Source organism: Seriola lalandi, unplaced genomic scaffold (assembly GCF_002814215.2).
Source record: "Seriola lalandi dorsalis isolate HSWRI2012SDOR001 ecotype SW California unplaced genomic scaffold, Sedor1 jcf7180002053835, whole genome shotgun sequence".
NCBI lineage: Eukaryota > Metazoa > Chordata > Actinopteri > Carangiformes > Carangidae > Seriola > Seriola lalandi.
The window spans coordinates 176,913-198,226 of NW_019524388.1; the positions used below are offsets into that span (position 1 = coordinate 176,913).

The 21,314-nt window shown below is 39.4% G+C and overlaps 1 protein-coding gene across 2 annotated transcripts in view; it reads right to left on the reverse strand.

The window, feature by feature from the left end:
* The window catches only part of cep350 (centrosomal protein 350), a 34,518-nt gene extending 24,227 nt beyond the window's left edge, over nucleotides 1–10,291 (reverse strand). For both annotated transcript variants that reach the window (XM_087172812.1, XM_023401922.2), the window contains exons 1-10: nucleotides 9,941–10,291; nucleotides 7,527–7,615; nucleotides 7,313–7,356; nucleotides 7,038–7,146; nucleotides 6,767–6,932; nucleotides 5,003–5,664; nucleotides 4,730–4,843; nucleotides 4,271–4,399; nucleotides 2,112–2,231; nucleotides 75–805 (exon numbers count right to left, since the gene is read on the reverse strand). In XM_087172812.1, the coding sequence (XP_087028938.1) occupies nucleotides 75–805; nucleotides 2,112–2,231; nucleotides 4,271–4,399; nucleotides 4,730–4,843; nucleotides 5,003–5,664; nucleotides 6,767–6,932; nucleotides 7,038–7,146; nucleotides 7,313–7,356; nucleotides 7,527–7,611 (2,160 nt within the window). In that variant the 5' untranslated portion in view covers nucleotides 7,612–7,615; nucleotides 9,941–10,291. The remainder of the gene's footprint in view (nucleotides 1–74; nucleotides 806–2,111; nucleotides 2,232–4,270; nucleotides 4,400–4,729; nucleotides 4,844–5,002; nucleotides 5,665–6,766; nucleotides 6,933–7,037; nucleotides 7,147–7,312; nucleotides 7,357–7,526; nucleotides 7,616–9,940) is intronic.
* Nucleotides 10,292–21,314: the final 11,023 nt, after the last annotated feature.

Here is a 21,314-nt window from a genome sequence, read left to right on the forward strand (position 1 = left end):
TAAGTTAATCATTCTACCCGATACAGCTTTCATGCATTAACAAGGTGACCATGTTACACGTGTGTGTACAATACCATTTGACTAGAAAGAGCAGCAGGGTGTATCTGTGTGGCCTCCTCGCCCAGCCGGGTCTCCTCCAGCAGCAGTTTGTTGTAGGTCTCCTGTAGTCGCTTTTGCACAGGGGCAACAGGTGCCTCGCAGGGAATGGCCACTATTTTAGCAACTTCTCTTTGCTTCTTGTAGAGCTCCTGCAGTCTCTGGTTTCTCCTCTCCGTCTCCTCCCTCAGTGACCTCTTCTCCTCTGCCTGACGCCTTTTTCTCTCCTCTTGTTGCCGCACAATGTACTGGCGAACGGTATCTGCGTCATAGTGTCGCTTTTTGCACCCTGCGTCAGCCATGTTGGCAGCCTCTGGTCTGTGTGTAGTGGGGCTGGCGCTGCGGCATCCTCTTGAGGAAGCACCTGTAGTCACAGTAGTTCCCCAAGCAGACACTGGCGTCCTAGTTCGTGACCCTGATCCCCCTCTTCCTCTCTTTCCACTGATACCACCCCGGGACCTTTGTCGAGCCCTCTCCTCCCTCTCAGCTGCTTTACACTCCAGCTGAAGGTCATCAAGAATCCCCTGAATGTCTGCTGACAACAGGTCTGCACTTACACCCACTGGCACCTTGTCCTGAGCTGCAGACAAGTGGGAAGACGTGGTTGTGGAGTGGCTTTTAGAACCACTGTGAGGCCTTTCTGTGCTGTTAGGACGAGATCGTCGGTTTGATTGTGAGCGTGGGTCTGAACTGGAGCGTTGGCGGGAAGCTGGTGGACATTTACAGAAAGGCAAAATGTTAAAGTTGGTAAGTGGTAATCAACTTGATAATGGAAACGAACCTACACACATAACAGAGCATGCTGCTAAAAAGCTTCAATACTAAGTGAGTTTTTACATTTTTAACTCTAAAATTCAATGAACTGCTCTGCTGTTTGTTTATGATCAATGTCTGAAATAAACAGGTTCATCACAGCTCAAAAAACACTGGATGCTCCGACATGTAAGTGCAGCAAATTAAAAAAAAACTAACTAAAAACTACAGCACTAGACCCAGACAGAGCTTTGGGGGGCATGCTTGCCATGGCAACTCTAATCTGGGCCAAACAGAAAATCTAGATTTTACATTCTAATCCAGACAGTGTTTTTTTTTTAGAACATGGCTGTAGCGAGGCTCATTGCACTGCCCTGCCCCACTCAGCCATCCCCCAGAGTACATGCCGCCTGCACTGGGAGCAACCTCTGGAAATTAGGCCATGTCTGATTGTGCATCCAACCAGAACAGCCAGTCAATCTCTATTCCTTCCGGTCAATGGTGCCCAGTACAGATGCAGCTAGTAAAGACAGAGGTAGATACTGATAGTGATAGTGATAGTGTGTGTGTGTGTGTGTGTGTGTGTGTGTGTGTGTGTGTATATATATGGGAGAGCATATAAATAAAATTTATGACTGTGTGAGTACAGCAGCAGCCATAGACTCTTTATTTATTGATATTTCTTTGGCTGACACTGTTGTCAGTCTAACTGTGAGTCTCAGACATGCGAAAACCCCAAATGAAACTAGGGATAATTTATTTTGCTATTTCTTCCTATTACACAGATAAACTCCATTACAGATACCTGCACCCAGTGCAGAAATTTATGTTTAATGTTAAAGATCAATAGCAATATGAGAAAACAGGTTTGAGTAAAATGAGGACACAAGATGTCTGAAAGAGGGGGGAGGGGGGAGATCAAGCAGTCAAGAGTAAAACCTAATTTACACCTCAGTGATTAAGTCTTGTCCTACACGCCACTGGACATAAATAATGCAGAAAGGACATTTCTGACGTCAAGCTGAAATGTTTCAAGCAGGTCTTAAAATGTTAGTAGAAAGCTAATCACCTTTGCTGTCTATGTTCTTTTTACTTTCTTTCTACTGCAAGAAGACGATTGGACAAATGGTTACAGCAGAGATAAATGGGTTATAGGTAAGCCGAGTCAGCTGTTGGTATAATGAAATGGGCTAACATAGCAATATAGACAGGGATGTCATGGCATGCCTATAAGGTTAAGAGCTTAGGTCACCAGGTCCCACCTGTTCTGCTCAGTCCGTCAACTGGATGGGGCCTGTCCTCCTCCCGGGGCAGCTTGGGAACTGGACCCAGTACCATCTTTACAAGCTTCTGGCCGTCCCGCCACGATGCAGGGCTAATCGCTGCAGAGAAACATAAATTTAACACCTTTGATGTTATCAGTGCATGTGCTAGCATACACTGTAGATAAGTAGACAGACATACCCCCACCGGAGCATACTCATTTGTACATAAATAAACAGAAATAGGAGAGAACAGAAGAGATACAAGAAAAGTATTTGATAGATGAATTGCATAGCTTCATTAAGATTAATTTAAAATGGTCACTTAACACAAACCTAATAAAATGAAAACTAAGTCTCAGACTCTGTTTACTTTACTTACTTGCCCCTAATAACAATCTGGCAGATATATTTGCTTTTATTTCACACAGCTTTCCTGTTAATCTCTGCTTTATGCTACTACAATGAGCGTGAGTAGAATGACATTTGTGGTGCTCAGAACATTTGAAAGTACCATTTTGAAAACAGTAATTAGCCTTTACTTTACTCTCTAGAGCACTTTTCACTCTGGCTGTATTACACCAAAGAGCAGTTCCCGGTAATGAAGCTGTACATCCACTAAGCAAGCAGCTGTTTGTACCGGGTGGATGAGCCAACTGAACCTGGCCACAGATTTCAGAAGGCTATTTATAGTACTTTGCCAGCATGAAACAGACACCAGCCAAACTTGAGAGGCAATACAAAAGTTGGAAGGAATACAAGAAGACACCAGGGACACTGTGAAAAAGAACTAGAATACTTGGTATTTTGCTGTCAGCTTCAGGATATGCAGATTTCATCTTTTTTTGCACGGTATATTTCAACATTTTTTGTAATGAGTCTGAATCATTCATTGGGGTTATCACAGCATACCAATACCATTATATACCAAACAAATGCCTTTCTTTATGTCCAGGTCAACATAGACGGAGGTCAAGACAGATAGTTATCATGTTTACATGCATGTGTTTACATGCTACACCCACATTACCACAGTATGTAGCAAAGAGTCTTCTGTGTAGGTGTCTGTATGCTACGTGCTTGTCACAAACTGCATGTCATACATACTGGACATTTCTTCAGGGATTAGAGTCTTTACACAGCCTCACAAGCCAGCAATGGCTCTAGTTCATGTACTGGAACACACATAGGCCTGGTATGGGACAATGAGTACATGGAAAGAACACATCGAATACCATAGCCCAAACAGCAATCTTTGCTGTCTCTTTGAGGCATTTATGACATTACCTAAATTGGATTAAAATGAAAGAATTTATATTTGGATTATTTGATGTTTATCTTGCATGTAAACAAAGTTGAAACGGCGACAAGAAACTAGGGATGGGCAATCTCAATATTCGAGTACTCTCATTACCTTATAAACGAGTAAGAAATACGGAAGATCCCTGTCCGACTGGAAACACAAGCGGAATGTTAACTTTGTGTTTCCAGACGAACACGGACCTCCCCAACCACGCCTTCTATTCGACTGTCTGAGAACATGATATGCAAGTTTAACGCCACATATCTTGAACTGCACGTTATTGTCGTCTTTTTTTTTTTAATCAAAGTATTTCCCGACATCACTTTCCCTAGTCACGGCTGCCATGGTGCATATAACGCTACCTGAGTTGAACTAATGAGCCAAAAACAACACGTGAGCAGGTGCTACTCAAATAATGACATCAACAACGAGTACTCGTGTACTCGTACCCATCACTACAAGAAACGGCCTTACACTTAATGTGTTTACATTCATCAAAAGACAAAGCAAAGAGATGACCCAAATCATTACTGAACTTAAATCAGTAAGAGCATTTGTGCAGGGTAAAGTATCCACAAAATATCTAATCTGTAATCCATCTATAAATAAAAGGTAGATAAGAAATACAACTAACTCATTAAAAGGTCACAAACATTATTGTAGCAAAGCCAGTTGAGAAAAATGTTCTGCTCACAGAGATGCTTCAACACGTGAGGTTCTTGCTTTTGGAGCATATTCACTGACCCGCAACAAAAACCTGTCAGACTGTTCCACATGCTTAGCTTTCCTACTGTCACTAATTAAAAATAGATCAGAGGGTGGATTGGCCTTCACACATAAAAGAGGATTATTATACCTGGTTTTGCATTTAGGTCGGAGGCAGGGGCAGCTCTGTGGACCTTCCTGACTGGTTTGGGAGGCCTCCTCTCTTTGGACCTGTCTGCTCTCTGTTCCCTCTGCTGCTGATGCCTGGATCTGGTGCTCTCTGTACAAAGACAACACATGCAGAGAATGAGCCACAAAGCAACACAAACTGACAAACAGTTATTATTCAAGATAAAAATTGTCACTTGGTCGAAAAAAGCCCTGTGCCTAAGGGTGGGCAATCTTCCTAAAAAAAAAAAAAAATCATATCACTACTTTTAAAACTCACAATGACAATCCACAATCTGAATTGCAATTTTTAGAATTGCTGTTACAAGTTCAGGTAGAAAAATAATAAAAAAAAAAAAAAAACAACTTTGACATCCTGACCATAACAGATAATTCTATAAATGAGGAATGATAGTAATGAGAAGAAAAAATTTGAGCTTACCAGCAAACTGACGTGACAGGTCTCTGTATATTTCTCTGCTGAGGTTATGAAACTCCTCCTCTTTCCAAACTTTCCCATCAGGTGTCCGGATCTTTGTCTCAGTACTGTTGAAACCTGAGGGTAAAAGGTTTGAATATTCAAGCTTCAGCATCCTGTTTACTAATAAATGGCTCTAATCTGTATTCACAAAACACTAAGCTATCGTTTTAGATATAATTTTTTCAAACAAGTGAGAAAGATAAAAGTGTGGCACAAATCTTATTCTCAAAATACCTTTGTAAATAGGAGCAGGTGGCGCAGCTGCAACTTTCCGTACTTTGGCTGTGGGCATGTTGCTGGTACCAGCATTGTTACTCCCCACAGCTGCCGTAATAGGCTGTTCCAGAAAACCCATTAGCTTCTCTCTCTCTGCAGCCTCCTCCAGATGTTGTCTCTGCCTTCGAATACGCTCTTTGAGCTTCTCCAGTTTATCATCAGGCTGATGTCGCCTTAGATTCTCCAAGCGCTGGGAGGCTGAGCCAGGGCTGGTGGAGGGAGTGCTCTCCCCGCGGCGTAAGGAGCCTGGGGCTGGAGCTAGCCATGGGCATGAATCTTGGCTGTCCATACCAGGTTGTGCTTTGGGAGTGCTTTCCTCCTCAGCCCCCTCCCTTAAATTGGCTCTTACACCTGTGAGATATGATTGATTTCCAATGGTCCTCATGGTGTCCAGGGCTGGCTGGTCATTGAGGTAGCGGACCTCTGTGCCCTCCAGAGCCGAGGAGTGTGTGCTGTCCAGGTCTCTGTCTGTCTGCTTGTCCCTGGTGTCCCTCTGGTAGACCAGCTGGCTGAGCAGAGGATCTGAGGGAAGTGGAGACGATGGGTACGAAGACCCTGGCACTGACTGCAGGCTGTAGGCATCCAGCTGAGAGGATGGATGTGGTGGAGGGGTAGCCTCTCTGGACACAAACCAGATTACATGGGATCAGGAAGAGGATCAAGATTTACTCTTAATTTACTGAGTGAACACATTTATGGGTGGTCAAAGGGTACAGAAGGAGGGAGTGCCACATTCACTCAAGATGTCACTTTAGTTTAATGATGAAAAACATTAAAACTTTATGACTAATGAAATGAAATTGTTGAATTTTTAAATTATAGTAATACAAATATTACACTGGCCTCAATGACTAACAAGACGGTAGATTAATATTACCAGTGGCTCTCCATGTACAATAACATCCAAAAAGTGATCTGAATATCATGGATATCTGTGTACATTTGCTGGTAAGAGTAAAACATAAACAAAAACTTCAGACACATCCTTTCAAATACTTTTCTGGTTTTGAAATTCAAATACTGATATTGTTAGAGATTACATTTGCAATTTACATGATTTACTGTAAATGTAACAAATGAATAAAGTAATCCTGTTACACTGAGTGACAATACTTTAAGGTTTTGCAGTATTCCTGCAAACAATGGAGCCTTGAGCTACTGAAGTATCTGTAAGCTTTTCAGCAACAAGTCATTCAGAGGAGATGTCAAGAACATATGGGATCTGAATAGAGCTCTTGAAGATCAAAGAGCATTGGGGACTGACTGTTATTTAGGTGAAAGACCTTTTCTGATGTATCAGGTTTAAACAATGGGCTGACGCAATAATCACAATGAAAATGTCACAGGCCAGGTGGGCAATAAACACTGTCTTATACAGTTGTCACGCTAGAGAACACACACACACACACACACACACACACACACACACACACAATACAGAGTAACTAGACTACTGTTACTGTTTTCATTATATTAAAATAGTAATATTAGTAGCATTGCTTTGGTTTGTCTTTGGCATGTTCAGTAAAAGCTTTATGCTTTTTGTTTTGTTTTCATAGAAGATTTGGAAAAAGAGAATATTACCAGTGTGATATGGTTAGTACTCAAAACGCAAACCACAGATATCCAGTCCTTAGTATGACAGTCTATCCAACTACAGCAATCTACCCAGAGAGGTGACTAAGGATATTTCATAAATAAGTTTTAGTGTAGTATTTGTACCTGTATGAGGCCAGCGGTTCCCTGAACTCCACACCGTTGTTCCTGCGGACGTTGCTGTCCTGGGTAGTATTTCTCAGTGGGCTGCGTGAGCTGCTCTTTTCTGGACTCTGCTGACTACGCCCCCTGCGCTTTGAAGACCCTCCATTGTCATCAGCTTGTTGCCCATCTGATGACAGAGAGAACAAAGTAAAATAGTAGTCGATATAACATAGACTTTAACTAATATAATGCCATTTTGTAAAATGCAGCTTTACATTTTGGATTAACTCACCCCTGCAGCGGACCACCCTGGACGATTTCTCCTTCTGGGGGTCCATGACTGAGTCCAGGATAACCCCTGTCCCTGGAACTGCCTCTAAACGGTTTTCTATATGCCGCAACTACATATAGAAATTACATGTCAGATTATGCGAGCATGAAAGGGAGTCATTTTCATCAGTATTAGATATTCCAAACTGTATTTCATCTGTTCTATGAAATGGCAATTCTTTCTGAATGGCTGACAAACAGAGTCACTCAGCAAAACACTGCTCCAGGTGCACTTACAGCAGCTTTGGACTGAGCCAAACTTTTCCATGCAGTTGTCAGCTCTGACAAAGAGGAGATGGTAAAAAATCATTATAACATGTGAGAGAGAAAATCTTGCTATGTAAACAACACATATGACAAATCTAAATTATGAATTTCAAATAAAGTGAGAACATTATACCAATTGAGAATAAACACTACTGAACTATTCTTATTTTTTTTTTTTTTTTACCTGTGCCGATATTGTGATCGGCAAGTTGCTGAGCAGAGCTTTTGAGAGACACCTCTGTCCTCCTGCTGCTCCTCATTTCTCCCATTCACCTGTATCCAAGATTAGACAGGCAAATAATAAAAATCAATACACAGTAAGACCTATGAATGACATCAACACAAAAAGTCATTAAAGGGATATATTCTTGTACGATTATATTTTATACCATATGCACAATCTGCAGGTAAAGGCAGTGACATCTCAGCAATCAGTTACAAAAAATGTTATGTGAAACCAAAAACAAGGAATAACAAACAGAAACAAAAAGCATCAAGTATTTCCAAACAAGTATTAAAATGAAAAAAAAATTTTAAAAAAATTCTTCGGATAGTTAACTCCTTGCATATCATCTGTCTCCATTATGACAGTCTGCTGACAGCAGATTAATGTCACCCTACCATTTAAAACAGGTTCTGCAGCAGCAGATTTCCATGAGTGAAGCAGAACTGAAGATTGTCATGTCAGCCTTGTGATGTTTACTTAAAACACCTGTAATGCTAGAGCACAGGGGTCTGGTCCTACATAGTTACTACTCTCATCAAGTCAACTGCAAAACAATGTTTAATAATTTTGTCTTGATTACGTAACACTCTTCCTGAGAAAATATGGTATCAATTTGTTGACAATTTTGCTGCTTTATTAGTTACTTAAATCACAGCTCTATATAATGATAATCTATTTAACACTCCTTCAGACATAAGCAGTTCTTCAGAAGTCAAATCTATTACTCATAACAATCACATGACACAGCCTTGAGGTGACCACGTCACTAAGAGCAAACAGGAAGAAGAATACTGTTTCTGCATCAACGGAATTTTCTTAGTAACAGCTCTCTCTATTAACATATGGACATAGACCGATGACCGTATTTATACGCTCTAATCAACAATGCAAACAGTGTGAATGAAATTGTAGACAATAACTTTTGTCTTTCCTGTTATCTGAATCCAAGGTAAAAGAAAAAACAAATAAAATGACGAGCCGTTAAACGATATGTAATGTTGGCATATTTATACAAGGAACTAACGTTGTCAGGTTGTCATCTTGACTATTGAAATCAGCTGACGTTATGACTTGACCTGAAGAGTGCACACGCCAGCATTAAATGAGACACTTCTCTGTTCAAGGCTAACTCAGTGTCAGTAAATAACGTTTGTAAGACAAATTTTCTGTCGATGTTAGCCTTCGTTCACAGACGATTCACAACCAAAGAGCCTACAAGCTGCAGGCTTTATCAGGACTGTGGCACTCTATACCAGTCCTGTGTTGTTGTCACAGTGAAGCCACCCAATTCAAGCATTTAGTCTTCATAAATTTCTTTAACAAAAGTATATTGAAATGACAAACTCGTCGGGATGGGGGTGGGCCTGTCAGAAACAAATCAGGGGAAGAAAGGACTATGTTTGGCGAGCTTTAATTGAGAAAAACGTCATTTTCCCGATGGAGTGCGGGTGATTTTCATTACAGCAACTACAGCCCTTATAAAATCCAAGATGGCGCATAATTTCTTCTTTGCCCACCGGCTGCAGCCCTGCTCAGCAGCAAAGCTCTGTGCTGCCACTTATGGGTAGACGCCACATTACAAAAACACTAATGAAGGAGAATACACTGGTGCATTATAGCTTCTGACCACTGAAGTCACCACTGTGCAAACGGCTGCTCAGCACCACTCCAGGAGTCGCGCGATGAAGAAATAATGGGCCATCTTTGACTTTACATGGGTTGTATTGATTTTAACTGGAATCAACTTCACTGCATCTTAATAAGTTGTGTTTTTATAACTTATTATCTACCTGGCATTACCGTATTGTCCCCGGATAGTTCGCTGAGGAGTTATGCTCTCATTCAGTTACTTCATATTTATCGTATTATTGTTTAAAAAACCGAGAGTCTGAAATAAGTGGGTTCACACTGGTGGTACATTTGGATGTGTACAAGGGCTATTCTGTCGTTGGCGCTGTTAGTAATGAATAGATTAATCTACGACATTAACAAATAAAACAGCAACTAATGGCTATCGAACTGGCATTGTCCAAGAGAAATGACCCATGTTAAAGGCTACCACTTAAACACCAGGAATTACCCGCACTACAATCAGTCGTTAATCTACTTTCGGGTCTGAACTAACAACCAGGATATTACTCTCTTGCAAAGACCTAAATATTATTTAAACAACCTCAACTTTTTAACAACCAAGTTTGGTTTTATAGTACAATCATTGTACGCCCAACGATCACGTCTCCAACTTACTTTAAAATCTGACTTTAAGATGACTTATTTCGAAATGTCTTTGGTCCAGGGTGTAGTCGGAGCCGCCAACTCGAGAGTTTATGTTAACTTGGCTAAACGCCGCTTTGACGAGACATAACAAATACCTTTAAGGAAACGATCCGAGGTGTTTAGGTGTCCACATTCATGCTGGCATCCTCATGATAAGACAATCCTAACTTCTCCGGACTTCTTCAGTTTCGTTCAGCTGTCTGTTTGCTAACGTTAGCGTTAGCCAGCTAACGTTAGCAAACCAATGTTAGCTCACACTTCTGCCAACTAAGCTAGCAACTTTTTGTAGCGACATGCACCCATTATTGTCGTCTCGGCGATAGTCCAGGAAATCAAATATCCAGGTCAGCTGTGAGATTCCTGGAGAGAAATGTCGCTACCCGCCTCTGAGGTTGCCTTTCCCGGGTTACTATGTTGATGTTTCTCAGCGGTGAAACTGGAGTATCCAAGACGGGTAGGTAACTGAGACCGAGATATCGCGAGAGTTGGATCACGTCAAACGTTGGGACAGCACCCCCCCGCGCAGGCAGACACGCACGCACGCGCGCGCGCACACACACACACACACACACACAAATCACTACAAATCAATACAATTTTTTTTAAATTAATGAATAGTTATAATCACTTTCACAACAATTATTATGGTTATCATAAAAAAAGGTGAAGGTGCTGCATATATTTGCAAGTATAGCTGGTTTTGCATTGTCTGAAATAAGAATTGAGTGTATTGTGAGTATCTTTTTTTTTAAATGTTCAAACAATAGGCCTATTGGTCAGAGCAGACAAAGCCAAAGTTGCTTTATCAATCCAGTTTATGTGCGTTTACTGACACCCAGGGGCCCGAGCACGTATCACACACAGAGACACGCTTATTGATGGGCGCACACACCCAAGCTGTGCTGCATCGCATCACCCTGAAAGCTCCACTCATTCAAAACAATACCTTAGCCCACTAACCCAGTCCAGTTCATTAAAGTTATATATTCACCCACAAGATAGGCTATTGCTTTTTTTTTCTTCATTCGACTGATTTTATTGTTGGTAGAGTGAGGACTCTCTTTTGTTGGTCCCTATGGTAACAAATGGAGTGCACATTGTAAAAATGGTCAAAATAGTTTGATGATAGCGTGTGTGCTCACTGTTATAAGTGAGTCATAAATGTATAAACTGCAGCGCAGCCTGTTATGACCACGAAGATAGAGATCCAGCCTTTTGAATTGTGGCAGCTTGTTTGAACATGCAGAAGGCAACAAGTAGGTTACCTGTATAGCCTACTGTCTGTCTTCATATTCATTCATGTGGAACTGAACAAATAGTTACATGAGATTTAATTAGGCTACGATCTCGAATATGTCATACAGCAGCGTCTTTTATTGTATTTTGTGTGCGTGCGTGTGTGTGTTTTTTCAATAAAACGTGGTGTAACTAGGAACTGCTCCAAATCCCCCGATTCCCCCTCGTTAATAACCTGGTCCAGTCATCTCTCTCTCTCTCTCTCTCTCTCTCTCTCTCTCTCTCTCTCTCTCTCTCTCTCTCTCTCTCTTTCTCTCTCTCCCTCTCTCTCTCCCTATCTCTCTCTCTCTCCCTCTCTCTCTCTCTCTCTCAGAACTGGCAGGGGATAGTACGGCAGACGTGGTCTTGTCTGCTGCCACATTTTCTTTTTCTGTGGAAAGGTGAGCGAAATGGAAAGGAGCTCTCTCTTTTCAGGTAAGGAATCCTACGCAATGTATGTTTTCAAACAGGTGTTAGTTAAAAAAAAACAAAAAAACAACTGCAGTTTCCCGTCTGTATTGAGCTTATCTTCCATCCGACAGCTGAAGCCTTTTGGCAGAGGTTATGTTTGTGTGCCACCCAGAGGAGCAGGGTGCAGAAAGCCAGAATGAGGAGTCTTCCTTAGGTCTTCATTCAAGATACTGATCAGAGCGATAGACAAGTGCAGGTTTTTGAAGCCTCTGTGTGACTTGAAATATAACAGCCTGCATGTTTGATGCTATAAACGTATTTATATGTTACTTTTTTGCAGTTAAAATAAGACTCCCCTCTGTCTAAGACATACATGTTTTTTCCCCTAAATGTTTGGTCGTGAGAGGAGGCTGTTTTTCAACTCCACTCACCTTGGCTTGTTGCATACTTAATTAGCCTCCAAAACAATTAGCAACGTATAGGACTATGACAGAGCACTGCAACAGGATGAGAGGACTAGGAGAGTGAGTCATTAGAGTCATAGTGGCACAAGAAGATTCAAATTTTCATATTCAGAGTGTTGGAGAGTGAGTGACAGAGCAGGTGTCAGCATAAGGGCCACATGGAGAGAGACTTGAATTAGGTTTTCTAATTAATAAGTGGGCCTATACTAGATCATGACAAAATTTCAAGTGTTGTCTTACCTTAAGAAGGGAGGAATTAATTAAGATGAGAAAATCAAGACTACACTCACTGCAGTAAATAGAAAGGAAGTGCATGTCTGAGTTATTGATGGGGTTTTAGGTGCTAAAATGTCAAGACTTGCTTGTATCATCTATCTATGAACTTGGTTGTTTACCTCTATCCTTTTTTTCCTCTTTTTTTGTTATCTTCTTGAAAAATGAACCAATTTTGAGGCCCGTAGTGATGTATTTAGATAGCTAATCCATCAGAACAAGCACAATAGTCTGTTTTCTCAAATCATGAGAGTTGGACAATAAAGGAAGAGGCAGTTTGAGCAATCACTGTTTGTGTTAGATGACAAGATGCTGGAGGCAAACTCTTTGTTACCAGTTGACTTCATCACTTTACATCTCTCCTTTTCCTGAAATGCTGCTTTAAAATTGCATTCGTTCATTTTCCCACAATGCCCAGTTATTCTTCAGTGGGTTAATAGGTAGTGTGCTCAGCTTTGTGCTAAAATTTATCAAATTATCTTTTTTTGTATTAGGGCAAATGGACCATTACTTGGATCAATCCTGCTTCTCTGGAGTGTCTGGTTAATTATATCATCACATTAACACTTGTCACTTACCACCCTCAGTCTAGTTTGGCTATATTTTCCTGTTATTGTCTTTTGTTAATTTGCTCTTGTCAAGTGCACTGATTGTCCTGATTGAATAACACCACTCTCCTTGGAAAGGGTGTAAATTGCTTTTCATGGTGTATAAATTAGTGCCTCTGTTCAGCACAAAGCCGAACCTGACTCTACCTCTTGAACTAATTCTTATGGAAAACAGGCTGTATGTTTGCTGGACCACCTACCACAGTTACAGTCAGATACAGATTAATTATGATTCATCATTTATAAAGTTGATCATACTTCATGATCTTAGGGTGCTGCAGTATAAAATGCCTTATGTAATCACTGGTTGAAGTGGAACCTTAGACTGGAACCTTGGACTGATGAAACATCAATTCACCAAGGACAAAGTCAGTGTAATAAGTAAAAAAAAAGAAAGAAATGGTAGAAATTAGACATTTCATGCACTGGAATAGTTTTTCACCATTTCACCGTTGCTGCTAATATCTAGAAGAAGTGAGCAGACCTTGCCCTTTGTACTGCTTTGACAGACTACATGGCTGTAGCTGGGATCAAACCTCCCTGTTCAGTGTTAGTTCTTCCAAACACTCACACCCGTTGCTGCATACTTTTTGTAGTTTGCTTCATCTTAACTGTGCTCCATTATTGTGGCTTGTCACTCAAGAAAAAACAATGTGTCCGAATTTTAGACAATCCCAAAGTAGCACTGACAACATACTGTATCGTATCTATGTACAACATACTGTACTGTATCTAAATCATACTGAAACCTTTTGTACCAGTTAAGCAGCCAACCGATTAAATTCTTCCAAGATAGTTTATGGACATACTTTAGGCAAAGGCAAAGGAAAACAGATTCCTCCATCATGGACATTAAGTGGACAGGATTGATCATCTGCTCATATCGTACATCAGGATAAGTTAAGCCTCCGTTTCAGGAGAGAGGGGTGTATGTTTCAGGTGATAAATTCATATACAGGTAAACATTTCATTACAGAGATTTCAGTTCATCACACTGTGGACAGTGTTGTTATTTCTTTTATTACTGTCTCAGAGCAGCTAAAACAAGTCTTCTGCTATTTGTTCCTTTTTGTAAACTGAATGCACAGCAATAATGTTTATGTGCAAGAGATTCTTCCTAATATCACACACACACACACACACACACACACACACACACACACACACACACACACACACACACACATATATATATATATATATATATATATATATATATATATATGGATGGAATGCTATAATGTAATTGTATATACATTTAGTTCTAAAAGCATTTATTTAAATGATTGAATAATTTTCCTCAGAATTCAATTACTTTTGAGGTAAAACCATATTAAAGTGAATTATCTGTCATTTATATCAATATATTATTCAATTTACCCTGCATAGAAGTGAGACTGCCTGTCAAACCAAAAAACATAAAGGCAACAAAAATCATTAAAATGTGCAGTGAAGCATGTTTTCATATAGGCCTATAGCATATATCAGTATGCTTGTCATGCAAACCTTTGAAAGAGCCAATTCAGAGCAGTGCTAGGTCTGCTTTATTTTGTATTATGGTGGAAGGCATGTAAACACAAGTCTAGTGTATAAATATTATAGTGTGATGGTACACATATTTGCATCTGGACAGCGTACAGAGTCTTTTGTCTTGTCATTTTAGTGACAGGTAAATACAGTATATGTGCCATGTCTCACACTGCAACATAAGCTCTTAGGCCTCTTTCCAGCTCTTGGACAAACATACACACACAGAGTCTGGTTTGGAGAAACAAACTACTACTTAACGTCACACTGTCAGCTGCAAACTATAAAATATGATTCATTTCTAATGGCACAGGAAGCCATCAAGTTCGAATCATTGTGCAGTTCAATGGCCCTGCGTTGCTGTATAGCAACCAAAATATACTAGGTCATTTTACAAGTCTTAGAGCACTGGGTTTTCTCATAGTGGTTGCACTGACAAAGACGATTTAAGTCAAATATCTTTCTTGGCCTCTCTGCTCACCAAACATCTAAACATCGTTTACATTTTATAAAATATTTCACATGTGGGACATGTGTACAGTGCGTTTTCACCACCTTGCTCCCTCAAAGTACTGGAAAATTTCTTATTTGAAAAATAGTCCAATATTCTGACACAGAGTCCAGGACCTAAACAACAAAACTCTTAGAATGAATGATGCTTTTTTTTATGGCAGTATTTTTCCCCTGCTTAGTACAGGGTGCAAAAAATAAACACTTTTGTCATTTTGTTTTATTACTTGTAAACATCTGTATTCGCAAATAAATGTAGTTACCAGATTGTAATGTCAACAATTGTAATTGTCCAATTACATCACAGGGCTGAAGGAATGTGTCATATGACAGTTCCTCACCATCCGGCCCTTCCCCATGAGGCTACTGCATTTCCAATGATTGGACCGCAGCAGTGTGGTGTTCCCATTAGTATCGTTGATCATTACTAGGATCGCTTTGAGAAGTGAAGCCTACATGTCATACCTGGATGCAGTTAAAGAAAAAACGTCAGACTTTCTCATGAATTATTGAAGAAAATGAGCACAAAGCAGAAACATGACAAGTTGGTTAAGAGTCAAGAGTGTTGGTTTTTCTGCTAAAGTGAGAATGACTCTCTCCGAAGTTGACAAACACATAAATACCATGAATTTTAAATTATACTGTATTGTTTGATAATCTATATTAGGTCCAATTGAGCATTCGGTCGTACACATCCACTACAAAGCAAAATCTAGGACATACACTGTTGCTCATAAAGTTGGAATAAAATTTTTTTTACCTCTTTCCATGAAATGATTGTGACAATGTGATTTATTCTTGACAGATAAAGTGTGTATCTTCTCAAAACTTTAGTAGTCAATCTCTTCCAAACATATCACAATGAAAATCAAACCACAATTAAACCACAAATAAACTGAAAACAAAATTATTCCAACTTTATGGGCAACAGTGTATAAGCAAAAATGAATCCACAAGTCGAGTTGCTCTGTATGTTCATTGTCAAATGTCTGTTAGCTTTCAATTAACTGATCTGTTCACACTGAGGTTATTCAGTGGTTATGGCACAATAGTTACATAATGATAATATGAAACTTTAATAAACCTACAGGGAAAATGGGTTGTTATTGTTGTAGCATAAGATATCAATGTAGTAGGATACAGCAAAGAATTGTGGAATTAAAATAACATTAAAGTGAATCAATGCATTAAATAAAAGGCAAATACAGCACAATACAGTACACTGGGAGTAATAATTATTAAGTAGGGATGCGCAAATGAAAAGTATGGAAATATGTGTGTAGCCTGTATGCAGGGTACACAAAATGATAGAGAACAAAGATAATGACACTAATTTAAAAAGAAGAAAAGGAAGCATGAAATAAAAATATGAAATATACGGTTCTGTGTATATGAACATTTCAGATAAAATTCTGTCAAAAAGAGAGAATGAAAAAGAAACTTTCACAGTGTACATGCAGGATGAACCAAACATGCATAGTATGTGTCTACAGAACAACTGCTCAGAGAGTGTTTAGGTTTTGTCACAAAAAAAAAAAATCATTAAATATATTCCAGATAGAGAGGATGTAGTTGTAATATAGAGATAACAATAGAAGCAGAGGGGCATGGCTGTGCGTGGAATAGACTGTGGCAAGGTGCTGTGGAAATTTTTCATCACTTACTATTGTCTCAGTGGGGGATACCCTTTTCTAAATACTCAATGGGTAAACATAAAGTGTGATTTAGCAGCATACGTTTTGAAAGGGGAAGAGGAACTAAATGTGATTTAGTTTGATTTAATATATTCCAGTGTGGCCTTTGTAGAATATAAGGAGTTTATCATGATGCTTTTTCCTTCTTACGTGGACATTTTTTCCCCATTCCCTTCTGTACTTTTTTCTCTCTTTCCTGATCTTTGATGCTACATCCACAAAAGTGTAATGTACAGTACATCTTATCTATCACACGCTAGATTTGCATATTTGCTGCCTCCGTTTGACCACTCAAATGCTCCACAGTGTGTAACAGAAAGTTGTAAATTTAATATGTCAGATGTTGGCACTGCCCAATGCACTGTGTAACAGACAGAACAGTAATATGCAGTCGCTGTATTTCAGAGAGTCACTGCTCATAGTTAGAGGCTAGCTGAGCTCCAGAAAATTAAACCTCTCACTGAGAGGATATCAACACTTTTACATACTGTATGTCCCAGACTACGACAGTATTTATAAGTGACAGTGTTCCTTATTCTGGATTGAACTGTCTATTCACTTCAATTGGTCCTTTGTTATTCTGTTTGTACAAGGCAAACAAAACTATAACACAACCCACAGCACACAGTGTTGCCAAAAATGATGAACTTTGACGTAGTTGAGTCATATGTGTGTAGAGAATATTGAATATTTTATCAGTGCTGTCTGTTCCCATTGCATCGTGATAATAACTCTCCAATAACTCTTGGTCTTGCTGTATGTTCCTATTCTGACTCTAGATGCATCGCAGAGAAGTTTCTCATGTAGTCTATGAGAACCTTTCTTTGTAATATCTGTTTTAACCTGCCATCATATTGGCATATTCTTTCATAACGTCTGTATGATGAAGAAGCATATTTAGAATAAGAAATATTATTGGTAACCAGAAAAAAAGACTGTCTATTTGATCAATCTAGCTATTATCAGGCCAGATCTTTGTGATTCCAATGCATGAAATGTATTTCCTTGATTCCCTCTGTGCACTCGTAAATCTGTCCTGAAAATGTCTTATCAATCTACTGCACCTCACCACAAACAAGATGGTTATTTTCAGCTTGCTGAAATTTTTACAGCTGATTTCCTTTTCAAACTCATTGCCCATTAGAGTAGGTTCAGGTGACATAACACTTCCTGACACATGCTTGGCCACTCACTGGGTTGACATCCACGCTGAGGGGAGGATGTGGTGAAAGATAATGTGCAATCAGGCAGTTGTGTGGGCCGATGGGGGCAGCAGGTGTGAGAGGGTTCCTCGCCTGTCTGAGCCTCTTCTTCACTCCTTATTAGTAACCTTGCAGACACCTGGCTGTCCAACAAAGAGCGTAAGAACAGTTTGGCCCCTCTACTATAGTGACTCGGTTTTCATCAAGGCTCACATTCTTTTGGCTTGATTCATCTCACTCTATAATGAGAAGTCACCACACAGCTGTGAGCAACACATCAGATGTTTGTGATATGACATAATGGAAGCCTGAAAGCTCAGTGACAAAACCCTAATCCACAACCAACCTCTCTAAGCTAATTGCGAGAATTTTAATCCAACCACTTCTTAGCAGTACAGTTTTGATAATTGTGAGGAGGCAAAACCGCAGCAATTTGATGTTTTAGTCTGTGCACTGCAGTGTGGGTGACTTTTAGAGCTTTGTGGTTGGCTGTGGTGTCACATTCACGATACAGATATGAGAATGGTATCAGTCTTCTGATGACTGACTTTTGGTAAGAAAATGATTAAGCAAATTTCCTAAAATGTTGAACTTTTCCTTTAAACTGTGACCCAAACTGAATATTGAATGTGAAGAGAAAAGACATCACATTTTTAAAATCTCACTTGATTTCACTTGCAGATGATCATAAACAAGGAACTTAAGTGCAGCCTCAATAGTGAATATACTGTGGGTTACGTATGCATAGATAAACACAGTCTAAATGCGCTTTTGCATAAATGCGCAATGGATGAACAAGGTGCACTCATTGTTTGCTGACAAGAACTGGAGTGACTTAAAGAATAACCTTGTTCTTATGGTGATATAAAATCAGTGTTTATTGATATATATTGTCTTGCCAACATCATTGTCTGTGTCCATTTTAGTAGTTTTCATCCTCTGGAAGAGGCCAAATTCTCCTTTAACCCTTTACTATCCATGTCTTTCTAACATACACTTCTTCTACCTTTTAAGACTGGCAAATAGGTTTTGGTGTTTAAATGTTTGTACCAGCCTATTTAATTTCTATTGATCAAAAATATGGCATATTTCTGGGTGAGTTGTCTTTGTTGTATAATCCTTTATGTCTAGCTATGTCTTGATAGCTAGATAACTGTATGAACTCAAATATCACAGTATATCAACTAATTGTGTTGGCATTCCCATGCAGGCAGTTTGAAAACATAATTTTCAAAATGGATTGAGTGGGCACCAGACCAATTCATATTCTCCTGCCATTTCTCAGACAGAGCTGCTCCTGCCAGGAACCGCACAATGCACAATTGTATGGACAAATACATATATATTCATGTCCATATATTTCACTGGCCTTCTCCGAATGGGTCTCACTCGATGCACATCATTTTGAAGCACTCAGTAAAGCTAGGAGAGAGAAGGAAAAAGGCAGGACTTGGCAGCACTGGGTGTTTTCTGTCTCTGTTTGAAGCTCAGCTTATATTCATTAAGAAGCCACAATTAAAGCCACTTTACCTATGGTCCCATTGCTCTCAGGGTTCCAACACTGCAGCGTAGTCATTATAGATCATTAACCCCCCAGAGAGTAAGACATTTAAGGTGTCAGAGGTAATGGGTACCATATCATTCAGAAACTGTAGAAACATCAATAATTATCAGTGGCCAACTATGTTTTTCTTCAACTAACTGAATTAATTTGTTTCTTCATCAATTCCTCTGAGTTACATGTATTATAATGAAAGTGTCAGAGAGGTAGAGTAGTCAGCAATGGTCTTCTTGCAGCAGTGTGGCAGCGATCTAAGCAGTGAACATGTTAACTTTCTGTTGTTGTAAACAATGTCAGACTGTCTCATTGTTTGTGTGTCTCTAGTTATTATGCATATGAGCATATGAAATTAGCACTAAAAAATAGCTTGGAAAAAGCCTTGAAGTATGCTATTTCTCTGCAGAATGAGATTTGGAACTGAAAGCTTCACTGGCATGACAGATGATGAGGATTTTACGGAATATTGCACTTCTAATTATAAAGTTTGACTCAATTGTAAAGCAACCAGCAAATGTAACAGCAAATATATATATATTTTTTTCCATTTTGAATTTTGTTCAGTTAAACTTGTATTAATTTATTTTTTGGCCACTTGGGGGCAGCACATCAAGCTGTAAATAGTACACATTTTGTTGCCTTTTGAAATTGTTGCTCAGTGTTGCCAACTTTAAAAAAACAAAACAAAAAAAAAACAACAACTAAAACAAAACGCCTTATTACAAATATTGCCATCTTGCCACTTTATGGACAAAACTTGGAGAGTCGGCAGCACTGTGCCACGGGCTAAAGGCACTTTAGTTTATTTAGAGAGGCGGAGAGGCTCATTCAGACAGCTGTGCACTGTGTTTTGTCAGGTTACATCTGGTGCTGCATAAACAAGAACCAAGAACAAATCTAGAGTTTTACCTAACCACAAAATCAAAAGAGTAAGAAACTATTCTGTTGCGTCTAACTTTCTTTGTCATTGATCATTGCACAAGTAAATATAGCCGAAACTACAGCACAGCCGTTATTTTTAACTTATGTCCATAGTGATTTTGTCAGACGACGTCGCGGTTATAAATTCAGGATTTTAGCAGAGTAGAGCAGCAGCTTGGATGTGGCTTTGAGGTGAGTAACTTAATGGGCCGCGTTTCAGTGACATGTTGCATTGTCTTACAACAGAAACAGAAAAACATATAAATGAAAACAGCTTTATTGGAAACTTGGCGGTATTAAAATACTGTATATGTAAGCACAGAGAGTGAGAGAGAAACCTATAATTCATGGGTTGTTAACGGCTGACACTAGGTTACATACCACGCAAATACCACGCGATGACGTCACGAATTTGCTAATTGGCGTATTGGCGTCATCTAGCGACATGTAGCGACTTTTCAAGTAGGCGCTAGCTACTTTCGATTGAAAATAGATGGCCACACTGTGATGTTTTTGTGTTAAATGAAGCAGCTAACAGGGCAACTGACAACATTAGCAGGCATTGGAGTTTTGTTCTTGGTCACCTTACAAATGTAAGTCCACTATTCACTTTGTTTTTTGTCTCCAGAGAGAAATATTTGGCCCCTTAGCTGCCTATAAGTTCACAAGCTAGCTGCTAACTTGGACTGTTTGCTGTTTGGCGCTAACATACAGTACATTGGAGCTTTTTGCTTAGAGCAAGACCATGAAAAGAGTGGTCATAAAACAGTAAAGTTGCCAAACCAATGGAGTACAGGGGAGGCTTTAATGTGGAATTTGGTAAATCACATTTCAACTTCATAATTCAACAATCACAGCAGTTGGCTCACTTCCATTAGCTCTAATGAGTTGAGCCAGCCATAGAAAAAGATTAATGTTTTAGGATTAATCTATTTATTTTTGCCACATTTGTTAATTTGTTTTATTCTAAATAAATATGTCACTCTCTGCCTCATGAATTCAGTAAATCAAATTTCTGTAGATTTT